We start from the raw sequence: 12,592 nt of genomic DNA, 5'->3' as shown, positions 1-12,592 counted from the left end.
CTCTTGGTCTTCCTCTCACCCAGAGATCTCCTCCTCCTCACTCTACTTTACACTTTTGTAGGAGGTAAGACTTCACTACATTAAATCAGTTTTGAAATTAAAGGCAAAATGCTTTATTTTAAAATCATTTATTTAAAAAGGAAAGGAGAAATAAGTCATAATAAAAACAGTACCACACTTCCTTTAAAATATCTTACATAAAATTGAAGCCAAAAAATACACAGAATAGTTCCTGCATAATCATTTCTAAAAGACTAACAGCAGAGGTGTTCCCTGTGTTACTGGCGTGACCGTAACCCCGGAAACGGCACAGCTGGGGCACCAAAAACAACACCAGCACTAATGGTGGTCATGGTAAGTTAAGTTTCTATGGGCCCCAAGCTACTTGTTCACAAATGCTTTGTAGGTACATTACAGAAGAATATAAGTTCATTTACGTCCAAGTTTGAGAAAGGAATGAAAGTGTGGTAGGGGAGTGTGGGCTGAACATCAACGCCAATAAGAAAGGCAGCGCAAAAATACCACCACGCCCTGTAAGATGAAGAACTGAAACGGCTCGCGATAAAGGAGAAGTGGCAGTAGATTGATTTGACAAACATTTCCATAAGCCGCCCTGCATTATAAACAGATTTATACATACAAAAATACCAATATGTGCATGTCTCGTTGTGCTAAACATCATAAAGCACATGGTGAAGTGAGAGAGAAAAAGCTGCACTAAAACCCATTTATCTCTGAAACGTGCCATTCCTAGAGAGAAATACTGCACTTAAAAAGTGCAAAGCCAGAGATAGGGCTGTCGCCCTCTTTTCATGTTACCAGCCTGTACAAGTTCTTTCTCTCTCTTCCATCATTAGCAATGCATAGTACATAAGGAAACAAATATGAAAACAAAACAAATTGGAAAGGATCACTGCCCCCACTGCCATTTTCCCCCCCACAAAGGGTAAAATACTTGATAGTGGCGCATGAGTGGATGAAGGTGGAACCACTCTAAACCAGCAATAACACCTACTGTTTGGACTAAACAAGCAACATGATTACTACTCAGAGCATAATGTCACCTGCTGTTATAAATTTAAACATATTTGGTACTGGAATAATCATTTAAACGAATGCTTGATGCATGAAAGAGCTATAGGCCTGGCAACGCAATCACCCGCTCATAGGTGGTCATAAAGATAATAACAGTACTAGTGAAAATTCCTGCTCTCAAATTCTGATGTTTGCGTTACATACAGAAACAAATCCGATTCCTCTGTGTTCCTGTAAACGACTACAACCTGGAAGATAGCAGAGAAGGCATGATGGCCCATTTACAGGAAGAATACACAGAGGGAAGAACTTAAACAAGCCACATTATTTAGTTCAAGATGGCTCTAGGATACTTGATACTTGATCGTGCTCGTACAATCATATTATTTATTCATTTTTCACTGGCTAATGTAAAGACAGTAGCAATCAGGGTTTGAGAGCAGGTGGAAGAGGGATTTAAGGTCCTGTTGGTCTCAGCATGTACATGTACATATTCTCTATTACAGCCAGTGATCTGCATATAAAAAACAACAGCATGCTGAATATTTTCATACAGGATTATCTGATCTGCTGATATACACTTAGCTCTTTGGTTTTGCTTATAGATATAAATGCTGATTTTGCAGAATTGCTCTGTAAAATGAGACAACTTAAAAAACAAAATAACTACAACACATTCCTGAAAATAAGGAACATATGAGCTAAACAAATATTACTACAAATGAAAGACTATATATCCTTTAATCTGATAGAATATGTATAACCAGTAAAAGACATAAGAAATAAGCCCTCTGTTATCATTGTCTACCCAGAATATTCTCAAGGCGGCCAGGAAGCCACAGCTCTACTAATACTGTCTCAAACTCAATCACGTACACACCTGCTGGAGAAAAGACAGAACTTCAATGATCACCTGATCACTACCCACGGTGCACACATGACTGCCCTGATGGCAACTAAACACCATCTTGAAAACACCACATACACTTTCCATATTGTTTAAGAGATGAATCATGATGGTACTCATGTACAATATGGGGTCTACATCAAAGGAATCCAGCCACGTTGACTCTGCTTTCACTTACAGAACCCATCTCTCCCATCCATGTTCTTCCCTACAGCTCTTCTCAAATATGTCCTCTTCTTCTTCCACTTCTCCTTCCTCTTGCTCTTCTAGCACTTGGCCTTCAAAGTGAGACGAGCTCGCTGTTCAATCCACATGGCAGATGCATTACACTCACGTTCTTTCTGTCTAGGCTGCATTCAGTGAGGTATGAAATCGGCGTGAAATGCACACAACATGTTCTTCTCTGTGTGAACAGATAATCCTTTTGCCACTACACCACTTCAGACAATCTTAAAGGTGTCATGTTCATACACTGGGGCAGACACATGTCTATGACTGCGTGAATGAGCATCATATTAGCATAACTCTCATATCTGCGGCCTTTTTAAAATCACATTTTGACCACTTCATTCACCCCACTAAACTAACACACATGCAGAATTCTATACTTTAAGCCAGCCTTTTACCACAGGCATGTTTGAGGCTTACAGTCAGTATTAAGGCAAGGGTTGGGGGTGGGGAGTGGGGGTTTGGGGTGTAGCATAGACAGCAGAAAAATCAGGGAAGCCCAGGCAACATAAAGGAATTCGCCAAAACAAACTCCCACACCTCACTCCTGCAGTGACCTGCATAGACAAAAACACCTGATTTTCACACAGAATAGGTTATATAAATGAACGCATATACGGCACGTGAAGTAACCTGTCTTTTTGTAAACACACACTTCTGGTGTCACTGTAGCTTCAGTGCTGTAATGTGTCTTTGTGGTGCATTAGCTGTTATACCTGGTGATCAGCAGGTGGGGATATTGTTCAGTTGTATTTGCCACTTTGAATGATGAACTTGGCGAGTACTTCCTGCAGTCGATGATAGTCCTCCTCTATGTTCTACAGACAGTGCGCAACAATTATGCTTCCACAGAAATTCCCTCACCTACTCTTTCCTTTATTTCTTCATAGACAAAATGATCCAACTCCAATTTATTAGTGCTTAAAGGAGCAATAAGTCATCGTTACCACCAAAAAGTCTTTTTTTCTATAAAGTGCAGATAAAGAATGACAAAGAATCAAATGAACCAGATTAAGCTCTGCAGAGCAGGTCCCCTGCTTGGAGGCAGCCGTGTTTAAGACAGATTTAGTACAGAATCTCTAAAACATCCAGGCCACTAGATGTCAGTATAATGACCATTTCATAATCTGAAAAATTATTGGAAAATTGACTTAAAATCTACAATAACTGTTCCCACCTGTAGTCTTTTTAGTTTGTCCTCCAGACTGTACAGTCTGTTACGAAGCTCGTCCATGCGCTCAAAGGAAAGCGCTAGAGGAGCTGCAATCCCTTGTTCTTCCTCTCCTCTCACCTCCTCACCATCCAGCCGCTCATGTGTGCTCTGCACTTCCACTGGGCACCGGGGGGAAAAAGCATCATCAGTAACAAAAACGTGTTAGAAAATACACCACACAATCTGATATTCGACAATACAGCACACAATATTATGTTCCAGAATATTTACACAACAGAGGTTGGAGATTCAAATGACATCTTTATATTCCCACTGTATTTTCAACTGATTTCCAAAGGATACATGCTTACAGTGTGCAAAGTGTTGGTGATACCTAGTGATTGACCATCAGTCTCCTGTGTCACCAAAGTTGCTCCATCCTCGCCGTCAGCCTGGGCATTGTCAGACGGACTAATTCCCCATACCAGGAGCCTCTTCATGGCCACCACTGTAAGAGCAGCATGACATAGTTGTGCAGGAGTCCTGGGTGTGGTACTGCTGTCCACACATGCTACACACATCACCTTCATGGGTGTGTGGTAGAGTTATGTGAAGAAAAAGATCAACCGCACTGACCTTCATCCAAAGCCTCATTGGCAAGTTTCTCTGGTGGGGCATTGCTGTGGCCAAGGGGATCAAATCTATTGGCTGCAAGGTAGTCAATCAGCACAGGCAGAGAGTGCCTCCCCTTTTCATCTGTAAGGCTGTCTTTGTCTCGAGCTGTAAAAACACACACACAACGGTTTAAACAAGAATTTGGATTCTTACCAGGCTTAAAAGCTTAAAGAAGAATGTGGATTCTTACAAGTGTTTTTTAGAGGGTCTGTTCCATTTTCAGTAGGACTGAGAGGGGGGTTCAGTCTGAAGAGATGAAGTGAGAGAGATGAACATATCAGTTGGCTGGACTTGTACACAGAAGTTGAAGAAGTTAATGGTAGGCTTATGAGAGGCTAAGTGACCATACTTTGGGACATGAGGGGCTAAATGACATCATACTCTGGAACAAACTTACGAGGCACTATATGACATCATGCTGCTTGCTGGTACGCTGCCATGCCTCTTCCTATCCAGGGTAGAGCCTCCATTCTTCTTCAGCTCATCCACTGCTGACTTTATCATGTCTGTCCAACTAGAAGGCACACAGTCATGATTTACAGCTCTTTTGACCAATTACAGTCTGAATGGTAATTAGTCCTTAGCAACTTCACTCCTCAGTATTAATCTCATTAAATGGAAATGTCCAGTTCTGGATTTTGCAGTCATTTGGAGTTAAATGTACAGTTAATGTAACTGATTGGCCTCTTTGATGTCATAAAGATAAAGGTGGGGTAAAAATCAGAGGCACCTGCACCTGCCACTGAATCCCAGTGTTCCATGACCTAAATAAACAACCAGCAATTACAAAAGGCAGGGATGCAGTTTGGATTTGAGGTTCGGAGTTGACTCCCTTTGAATGTTCGTTTTGCATAGACTTACATTTTCTTGTCTGCCACAGTCTGGGACACGAGCTCATAGATCTGCGCACCACTATCCCAGGTGAAGATTACATAGAAGGCCTTGCGATCTGACAGCGAGGGCAAAGAGGATCAATAATACTCTACAGAGCCAGAAAAACATATATACGTATGTGCACAGACACATGTGCCCATGCACAAACACTGACCTGTGGCCACATCTCGGAGGAAGGCGGAGTCCAGTTTGATGATGGGACTGAGCATCTGTTTGCTCTCCTGCGTAGTGATGAAGCTCTTACTCTGACACTTTAACAGCATCTTGTCATCCTGCTTCTGCAGCAGAACCAGCAAATCTCCCAGCAGCACACCTTGCACCTCTAGACAGACAGACAGACAGACACACACACACACACACACACACACACACACACACACACGCGCGCACATGCGTGTGCACACATTAAATAAATACACTCATATACATGAATGAAGGGTACCTCACACTCACACAAACCACAGACATAATGTGCTCTTGCAGATTAAAAACTTGGACATTAAACAATTGTTTTTTTCATTTAACATCTGTTTGCACAATGAATGCTGCAAAAAGTACAGAGTTGATGAGGGACACAAATCCCACATGTCTGAAAGTGGCGGGAGAAGAACAGAGCACCGGTGGACTATGAGGATGAGGAGAGTGCGCTTACCTATAGCTTTCTCCTTAGTTACTCTCCAGGTCAGTGGCCCCTCATAATTCATTTTCCTGGAAGTCATGTCAAAACTCTGAAACAGAGAGTCACAGGCCACTGGAGACCAATGCAATAATACTATGTGAGCAAACAAAGACATGCGACACAGCCGCTTACAGTGCCACACACTCTCTTAGTCAAATTCATTTCACATTTAACTGTATAATGCGTTTCACAATATGTGCTATTCACAAGACAGATTTACATCTCTACAGAGAATAAGGGTCCAGGCCTCTAATGCGCAAGCCAAAGTGGCAGTGGCAAGGAAAAACTCTCAGAGCAAGAGGAAGAAACCTTGAGAGGAACCAAGACTCAGAATGGGAACCCATATACTGATCGTCCTCTGATCAAAAGCAGATGGCAAACTAATAACGTAGAATGATCTTACAGCGAGGCGCAGCCTCGTACCTTGTACTCCATGTAAAGGTCATTGCTGGGTTTCAGTCCTGATGTGTCAAGCCTGCGCTGGTAGTCTTTTAAAGTCTGAAAACAAAGATGAGCATCATGGTGCCAGGCACAGACAGGAGACATGGGAGGTGCTAGTGTGTGTGTGTATGTATGTGCACAGGTATTAAAGCAGTGTGTGCATGTATGTGACAGGAATTACAGTAGTGGGTGAGTGAGTGTGTGTGTGTGTGTGTGTGTGTGTGTGTGTGTGTGTGAACACTTGTTTGTGGTATTACAGCATTGTGTAGAGTCAGCTGGTCAGTACCCATTTGCAGGCCAGATTAAGGGCTCTGACATTACTTCAGTTTCCATTTTTGTATTTTTTCTGGTTTTGATTCTGCTTTACTTTAAAACCTTTTTTTCACTGAAATTCATACATTTTGTAGAATATGCTCCTCACCAGTAAATTCTCCATGTGCTTCACCTCTTCATTGACATGGTTGAGGATTTTACGGCAGCATTCAGCTGCCTGCTGGATGTTCTCTCGCTCTGCATTGTCCTCTGGAATAAGAAGCAAACAGTAGGTCAGGCTCAGCATCACTGGGTCAGGCTCTGTACACACTCAAACGCAACCTTACATGCCCGCCCACACACACACACACACACACACACACACACACACACACACACACACACGTGAAACAAACCTGTGCTCTTGGCAATGTTCTCCAGAAGCAGTGGGTACTTTGTGAGTCTTTGCATTTCGATTGGAATGATATCCTTCAACTGCAGTCTCCTGCACTGGGGCTTACTCTCTGCCTCCTACACGCGCGCGCGCACACACACACACACACACACACACACACTCATGATCGGCCTGAATAATTATACTGAATTGAATTTGTTATTCAGAATAATAATTTTGATTGCAAATTTCTGGTTAATTTTATTAAACTGTTTACTTTAATCTGATTGATTAAACTATTATACACAATTGTGAGGTCTGTTGAAGGAGTCCATGGAGGTTCTGGAATGCTCTGTGTGTGTGTGTGTGTGTGTGTGTGTGTGTGTGTGTGTGTGTGTGTGTGTGTGTGTGTGTCTCTGGAGGGGGTGGGGGGTATACCAATATAAACATGTTGAAGCGTGGGTCTTTCCTCTGCCTGCTCTTGATCTGGTCCAAGGCCCAGGACTGGTGACTGCAGAATCGAGCTGTGAGCTTCTGGAACCATTCACCCTCAGATCCATTAAACTGGAGAGAATGCAGCATGCTGTTACGCTTGCCAGCCCCAGACGAGTCTCCAGGTAAATAAACTACGATGCATATTACGTTAAACACTACACTGGAAATAACAGCTCAGCATGGTCCACAACCCATGTAAACATAACGCATTACTCACTATGTTGAGCAGGGGAGTGCTGATCATTTTGACCACGTAGCCATCATCCTGACGGAGCTTCTTCAGGTTCTCATAGAAAGCATCTGGGAGAAAAATTAACACAATGAACTCCAGACAACTATGACGTTGTTTCGGCCTGTCAACCTGAGAGTTGGGGAAGGACTCACAGTGCATCTCTATGATATCGTCCAGGTTGGGGAAGATGGCGGACACTTCGTTTGTGTTCATGATCTCCTCCCGCTCCAGTGGACGGGAGAAGACGGTCTGGAGCACGCTCAGCATGCGCACGTGGGCGTGCTCTGTGGCAAATAGCTCTGGACACAGTATCAATGGTAGAGAGTCGGAGACAGACGAGGAGGGGTAGAAAGGGAGAGAATGACAGACGAGGCATGGCAGTCAGCATTAGAACTAAAGCAATTGCTGTCCTAGCAACATGATTGTAGTTTTTGCCAAACTCACTAACCAGCTGAGATAAAACAAAAAAAATATCTCTAAAATGTCAGACAATGCTCACAAGCACAGTTTTCACTAAGATTTGAGCATTCTGAATTTACCTGCATGCACTTTGTGTAGTTAACTAAATTGTTTTAAAACGTTACAGCTAGAGAATCTAGTATTTACCAGTTTTCTGGTCTTACTGGTCTTCAACAATTACTATAGATTCTTTAAAAACAAAACAGCTTTATTGTCACTCTGTGAGAGCAATGAAATTTATCACCGTTTTCATTGTTTTTTCACAGTGAAACTAAAGCTGTTCTAAACATTCATTTAGAAAAGACTCATGAGGCTGGCAGACTTGTCATTAACGTAGGTTATCCAAAAGCACAAACCACAGGGCTTACGGAGATACAGATATGAACAACGCACATTGCTCCTGCACTTACCATTGATGACTTCCTGTCTCTTAGTCTCCTTCTTGCTGAGTTTATTTAGAACTTCGCTGGGCGCCAGCTCTCTCCAGTTGGGCGGGTCCTGCTCAAGTTCCAAGAGGCGGGGCTCCACCTCCTCCTGCTGAGGTAAGGGGCCGTAGTCGGGGCCTGTGGGACTGTCGGTTGGAGGCAGAGATGTATCCACACTGTAGACCGCAAAAGGAATAACAGAAGAGGAAAAAGTATTTAAAATAGCATGCTAAAATCCACTGAAATGGAAACGGAAGAATCAAGGCACCAAGTCATTTATGCCCTTTGGTCTTTGTGACCAATTAGCTTGTTTATGCTAATTTCTTCACCACCATTCAGTAAATGGTTGATAACTGTGAGATCTGAAAATTGATCAGTCCGATAAATGACTTATCAGGTCATTTGTGATCACTGAATCACAAATGACCTGATTAGTCACTGAATCCCTGCTGTGCTGCTTCCTCCCAGTGGCTGTTTTTAACGCAGATGTTTATGAAGGCGTGTGTGTATGTGTGCGTATACCGTTAATACTGAGTTAATGACCGATTACGAAAGGTAAGTATGGTGGCAGGTAAATTAGTAAATGTGTATTAGTACATGCGTATCCATTTGTTGTGTTAGTAAATGCATATTTGTTGTGTGTATGAGGCACGTGATTATTATAATAAGGCAGCTGAGTTTGAAATCTGTGCATGTGTTACAGTGTGATACAATGTTCATGCTTTAAGGTCAACGTTTGTGTGTAAATATGTTTGTAAATGAGTGGGTTACAGTGTTGATTATTTTAGGTCAGTGTGCGTTTTCATGCAGTCTTACAAGACGGAGTGATGGGGGGAGGGCGAAGGGGGATGGGAGGTGGCAGCTGGTTGTAGGTCCACGTCACTACGGGAACGAAACTGTTTGGCACGGGCAGAACCACCACGGTGAGAGTGACGGCGCTCCACACACAGACTCTCACTGCGTCGCACACTCCTGAACATACACCAGTGAGGAGAGAGATGGAGAGAGGAGGAGATGAAGAGAAGACCAGAAGAGTGGAGGGGTGGAAGGGTGGAGAGAGGGGTGGAGAGGATGAGAACAATAGAGAGGGATGGAGGAGAGGAAAGGGGTGGAGCGAGGAGGAGAGGAAAGGGGTGGAGAGGGGTGAAGAGGAGAAGAAAAAGAGGAGTGGAGGGAGAAAAGATGAGGTCAGACAGCAGGGGAGAACAGTAAACCGGAGAAGACGATGATGATGATGAAATCAGATATGAAAAACAGACATGAAGCATTGATACATGATGGAAAAATACAGAGAGGACAGCGAAATGATGAAGAGAGGGTGGAATGGGTTTGACAGAAAATGTGATCAGACCAGCAATTTCCCCAGAGTCTCTCCCAACTTCATAATTCTGCTCCCACTCCTTTGGGGAAGCCCTCTTAGCTAAAAACAATAAGCAGTTCTCTGTGTACAATCAGCAACTGAAGAATTAGCTTTAGCACTCTGGCTCCCATGTTATGAAATATTAAATGAGCTTCCAATCTTCCAACCGACATGACTCGTCGTCCTAGCTGAACATAGCTAAAGCCCGAGAACCAGGACTCATCCCAGAAGTGCTCGTGTTTACGAGGTCTAGTAAGTGCACTAATAATGGGACCTAAAGGGTCAGAAATGTCACGTGCTCAGAAACTTTCTTATCGAATCCACATAAAAGCTTCAAATTGGGCCAGAAGGATCTTATAACACAAAAAGTATAAAGTATAACATGTTTTAAAAGCATTTTAAAGTACATGTAAATGATGAATGTGATGAATGTGCAAGTTCTATTCAACCATAAGATATGTATATTAGTGGCAGTATGTGCAATCAGTGGCAGGGTGGAGCTGGTAGAATATCCATGTCTCGGTCGCGAAGACCCACCTTATCTTGCGTCTGTAAAATATGGGACAGTGTAGAATTACAGGACTAGCAAAAACAGCTCGCGGAGACAATATCACAACCAACACTTTACCAAACCCTGAATGACTACAGCGCAACCTCCCGAGACTCAGTAAAAATCCTGAAACCGAAGACAGCCAAGCCACACAAAGCAACAACAAAGTAACTAGACGCAAAAGGCCACAGAGAAGCAACTCACTGAACGAGTCACTCAAACGGTGCGCACACACACAAACACACAAGCATGTTGAGGGAGGACAACTCGCTGAACGAATCACACAAACACGTGTAGGCAGAGAAGGCACAGAGCGCCCAGCTTTCTGCACAATCCAAAGAGTTGTGCACTCACACGAGGAGAAAAGTCTTAAGCAGCAGTATAATGCTACTGATTTTTGCCTCGTCACGCCCCACACAGACTCAACGTAAGCATCGCTACTGTAAAGGAAAAGCACAGGATGAACAAATGGTCCAGATAACTGTTATAATAAACTGTTTATTTGTTGTTGTCCACAGGGAGGAGAGCTAGCAGCAGCAGAGACAGCACAGGGCAGGTATGCAGCACTGATGGAGTTTTACCACGCTCCCTCAGTCACGGCAGGTATGCGGCACTGATGGAGTTTTACCACGCTCCCTCAGTCATGACAGGTATGCAGCACTGATGGAGTTTTACCACACTCCCTCAGTTACAACAGGTACACAGCACTGAAGGAGTTTTATCACACTCCTTCAGTCACGGCAGGTATGCAGCATTTAAGGAGTTTTACCAAGCTCCCTCAGTCATGGCAAATATGCAGCACTGAACGAGTTTTACCGCGCTCCCTCAGTCACAGCATAGTCCAATACTTCAACCTCCTCTTAAACTGAACTAAACTCTAACAGCTTGTCTACTTAATATTTTCTTTATTCTTTAGTTTATATTCTACATACAACACATGCCAGGAGGCTTAGTTCTATTTGTCAAGTCTCCTGCCCTCACCTGTCTTTGTCATGGCTTTCCTCCAGAGGGGTGTCACTGGGAGAAGAGTTCTCCCAGACAGTGACACCCAAAGTGGGGCACGCTGGTGATACATCACCCCCGTCTGACACAGTCTGGGTGTCTGATCGACTGCTGGGCAACCCTGAAGGATTAAAGACATTTGTAAATATTCATAAATAAATATAACACAGTCTCTGTATTTTAGGCTCAGGAGTGTAAATTTAGACAAACGATTATCCTCTCCAGAAATGTGATAAAAAATATTATCACACAGCCAATTCACACTGCATGTACCACCCCAAATGAACAATACAAGGCCCTTCATCATTTCAGCAACATGACTCTCTCCCCACCCCAATTTTTCTCTCTATTTTAGTCATACCCAATTCCCAACCCTCACATGATAGCTGCCAATCAGGGAGAGCAAGAGAGCTGTCATGGGCCTCTGCTGAGGTACATTCAGCCAATCAACGCACCTTTACAAGCTGTGGCTCATGCATTGTCAGGGGTGTTCTGAGTGTAACACACTCAGAGGACAGCGCTGTCTGCCTCCTTCTGATGCATGACCCCACAGACACTCATGATTGGCTATTGTTGCTTTTTTGCTGCCTGAAAAACCTGGGTTCTGGTTTCTTCCCTAATTCTTCACTATAACCCATTCTATGTCTAACATTAACACTCATTTAAATTATCACAGTATTCGATAATATCGTTTACCGGACCACGGCTAGAGTGTCTACACACCATCCTTGCAGCATCCTAGATCGTCAGTTAGCCTTGTCCTCCTTTTCCAGTCCGAAGTATCAGATAGCCAGGCTGTGTATGTATCTCCTACCTGTGTCGGTGTGGGGGGTGTCTGGGGTGGATGTGGCTATGCTGCCATGGGCTGCCTCACTCGTCTCCGGAACCTGGGTGGGGCTGGGGCCAGGCGGCACCACCTTCCGGCTCTGGGAGGGCAGGGACATGCCCTCCGTGCCTGGGCCGCGGCCGGCAGCGGCAATGCCTGAGCCTTTGCGCTCGTGGTTGCTCTTATCCCTGTCACCTGAGACACAGACAGGGCCCGAACCACAGGAGGAGTGAGCTATACAGTTATTCCAAGTCCATTCTCAGAATAAATCACCACTCCGTTTTTGCATGCAGATCTCGTGCAAAAGGGGACAAATGGAGATGGAATGAGAGGGGGACCGAGAGACGGGTAGGATTTACCGGTGGAGGAAATAAGAAGAGATGTAATCAGGTGATTGTTCAGGAAGCATTAGTCATTTTCACGGGGGGGTTTAGTACTACAAATCTTAACTCCATCAAAATGTAGCCCCATAGGGACTGATGCAGTGTTATATCTATTTATGTCTAATGAGAGGGGTTTTTGAAGTTTTATTTATGTCCATTCCTTCTTGTTATGTGTTATTTAAAATATATAAACACGCACACA

The 12,592-nt window shown here is 43.7% G+C and overlaps 1 protein-coding gene across 9 annotated transcripts in view; it reads right to left on the bottom strand.

Annotated features, from left to right (window-relative positions):
• Positions 1-112: 112 nt before the first annotated feature.
• arhgef1 (Rho guanine nucleotide exchange factor (GEF) 1) overlaps positions 113-12,592 on the bottom strand; it is a 38,394-nt gene continuing 25,914 nt past the window's right edge. For 6 of the 9 annotated variants that reach the window (XM_027001100.3, XM_081715650.1, XM_081715638.1 and 3 more), the window contains 21 exons: positions 11,996-12,202; positions 11,161-11,302; positions 10,167-10,178; positions 9,086-9,241; positions 8,255-8,445; positions 7,538-7,684; positions 7,371-7,453; positions 7,097-7,222; positions 6,681-6,795; positions 6,434-6,534; positions 5,995-6,069; positions 5,545-5,620; positions 5,047-5,214; positions 4,860-4,947; positions 4,396-4,512; positions 4,189-4,244; positions 3,960-4,103; positions 3,718-3,831; positions 3,348-3,502; positions 2,887-2,988; positions 113-2,727 (listed from right to left, as the gene is read on the bottom strand). In XM_027001100.3, coding sequence (XP_026856901.2) covers positions 2,914-2,988; positions 3,348-3,502; positions 3,718-3,831; positions 3,960-4,103; positions 4,189-4,244; positions 4,396-4,512; positions 4,860-4,947; positions 5,047-5,214; positions 5,545-5,620; positions 5,995-6,069; positions 6,434-6,534; positions 6,681-6,795; positions 7,097-7,222; positions 7,371-7,453; positions 7,538-7,684; positions 8,255-8,445; positions 9,086-9,241; positions 10,167-10,178; positions 11,161-11,302; positions 11,996-12,202 — 2,348 coding nt within the window. In that variant the 3' untranslated portion in view covers positions 113-2,727; positions 2,887-2,913. Of the gene's footprint in view, positions 2,728-2,886; positions 2,989-3,347; positions 3,503-3,694; positions 3,832-3,959; positions 4,104-4,188; positions 4,245-4,395; positions 4,513-4,859; positions 4,948-5,046; positions 5,215-5,544; positions 5,621-5,994; positions 6,070-6,433; positions 6,535-6,680; positions 6,796-7,096; positions 7,223-7,370; positions 7,454-7,537; positions 7,685-8,254; positions 8,446-9,085; positions 9,242-10,166; positions 10,179-11,160; positions 11,303-11,995; positions 12,203-12,592 lie in introns of those variants that run through there. The other 3 variants (XM_027001102.3, XR_014124091.1, XM_027001104.3) reach the window with 3 other exon arrangements.

Source organism: Electrophorus electricus, chromosome 1 (genome assembly GCF_041902795.1).
Source record: "Electrophorus electricus isolate QZ-2024a chromosome 1, ASM4190279v1, whole genome shotgun sequence".
NCBI classification, from domain to species: domain Eukaryota; kingdom Metazoa; phylum Chordata; class Actinopteri; order Gymnotiformes; family Gymnotidae; genus Electrophorus; species Electrophorus electricus.
Note: the sequence above shows the minus strand (reverse complement) of the source record. Positions and strands in the feature narration are given on the sequence as shown.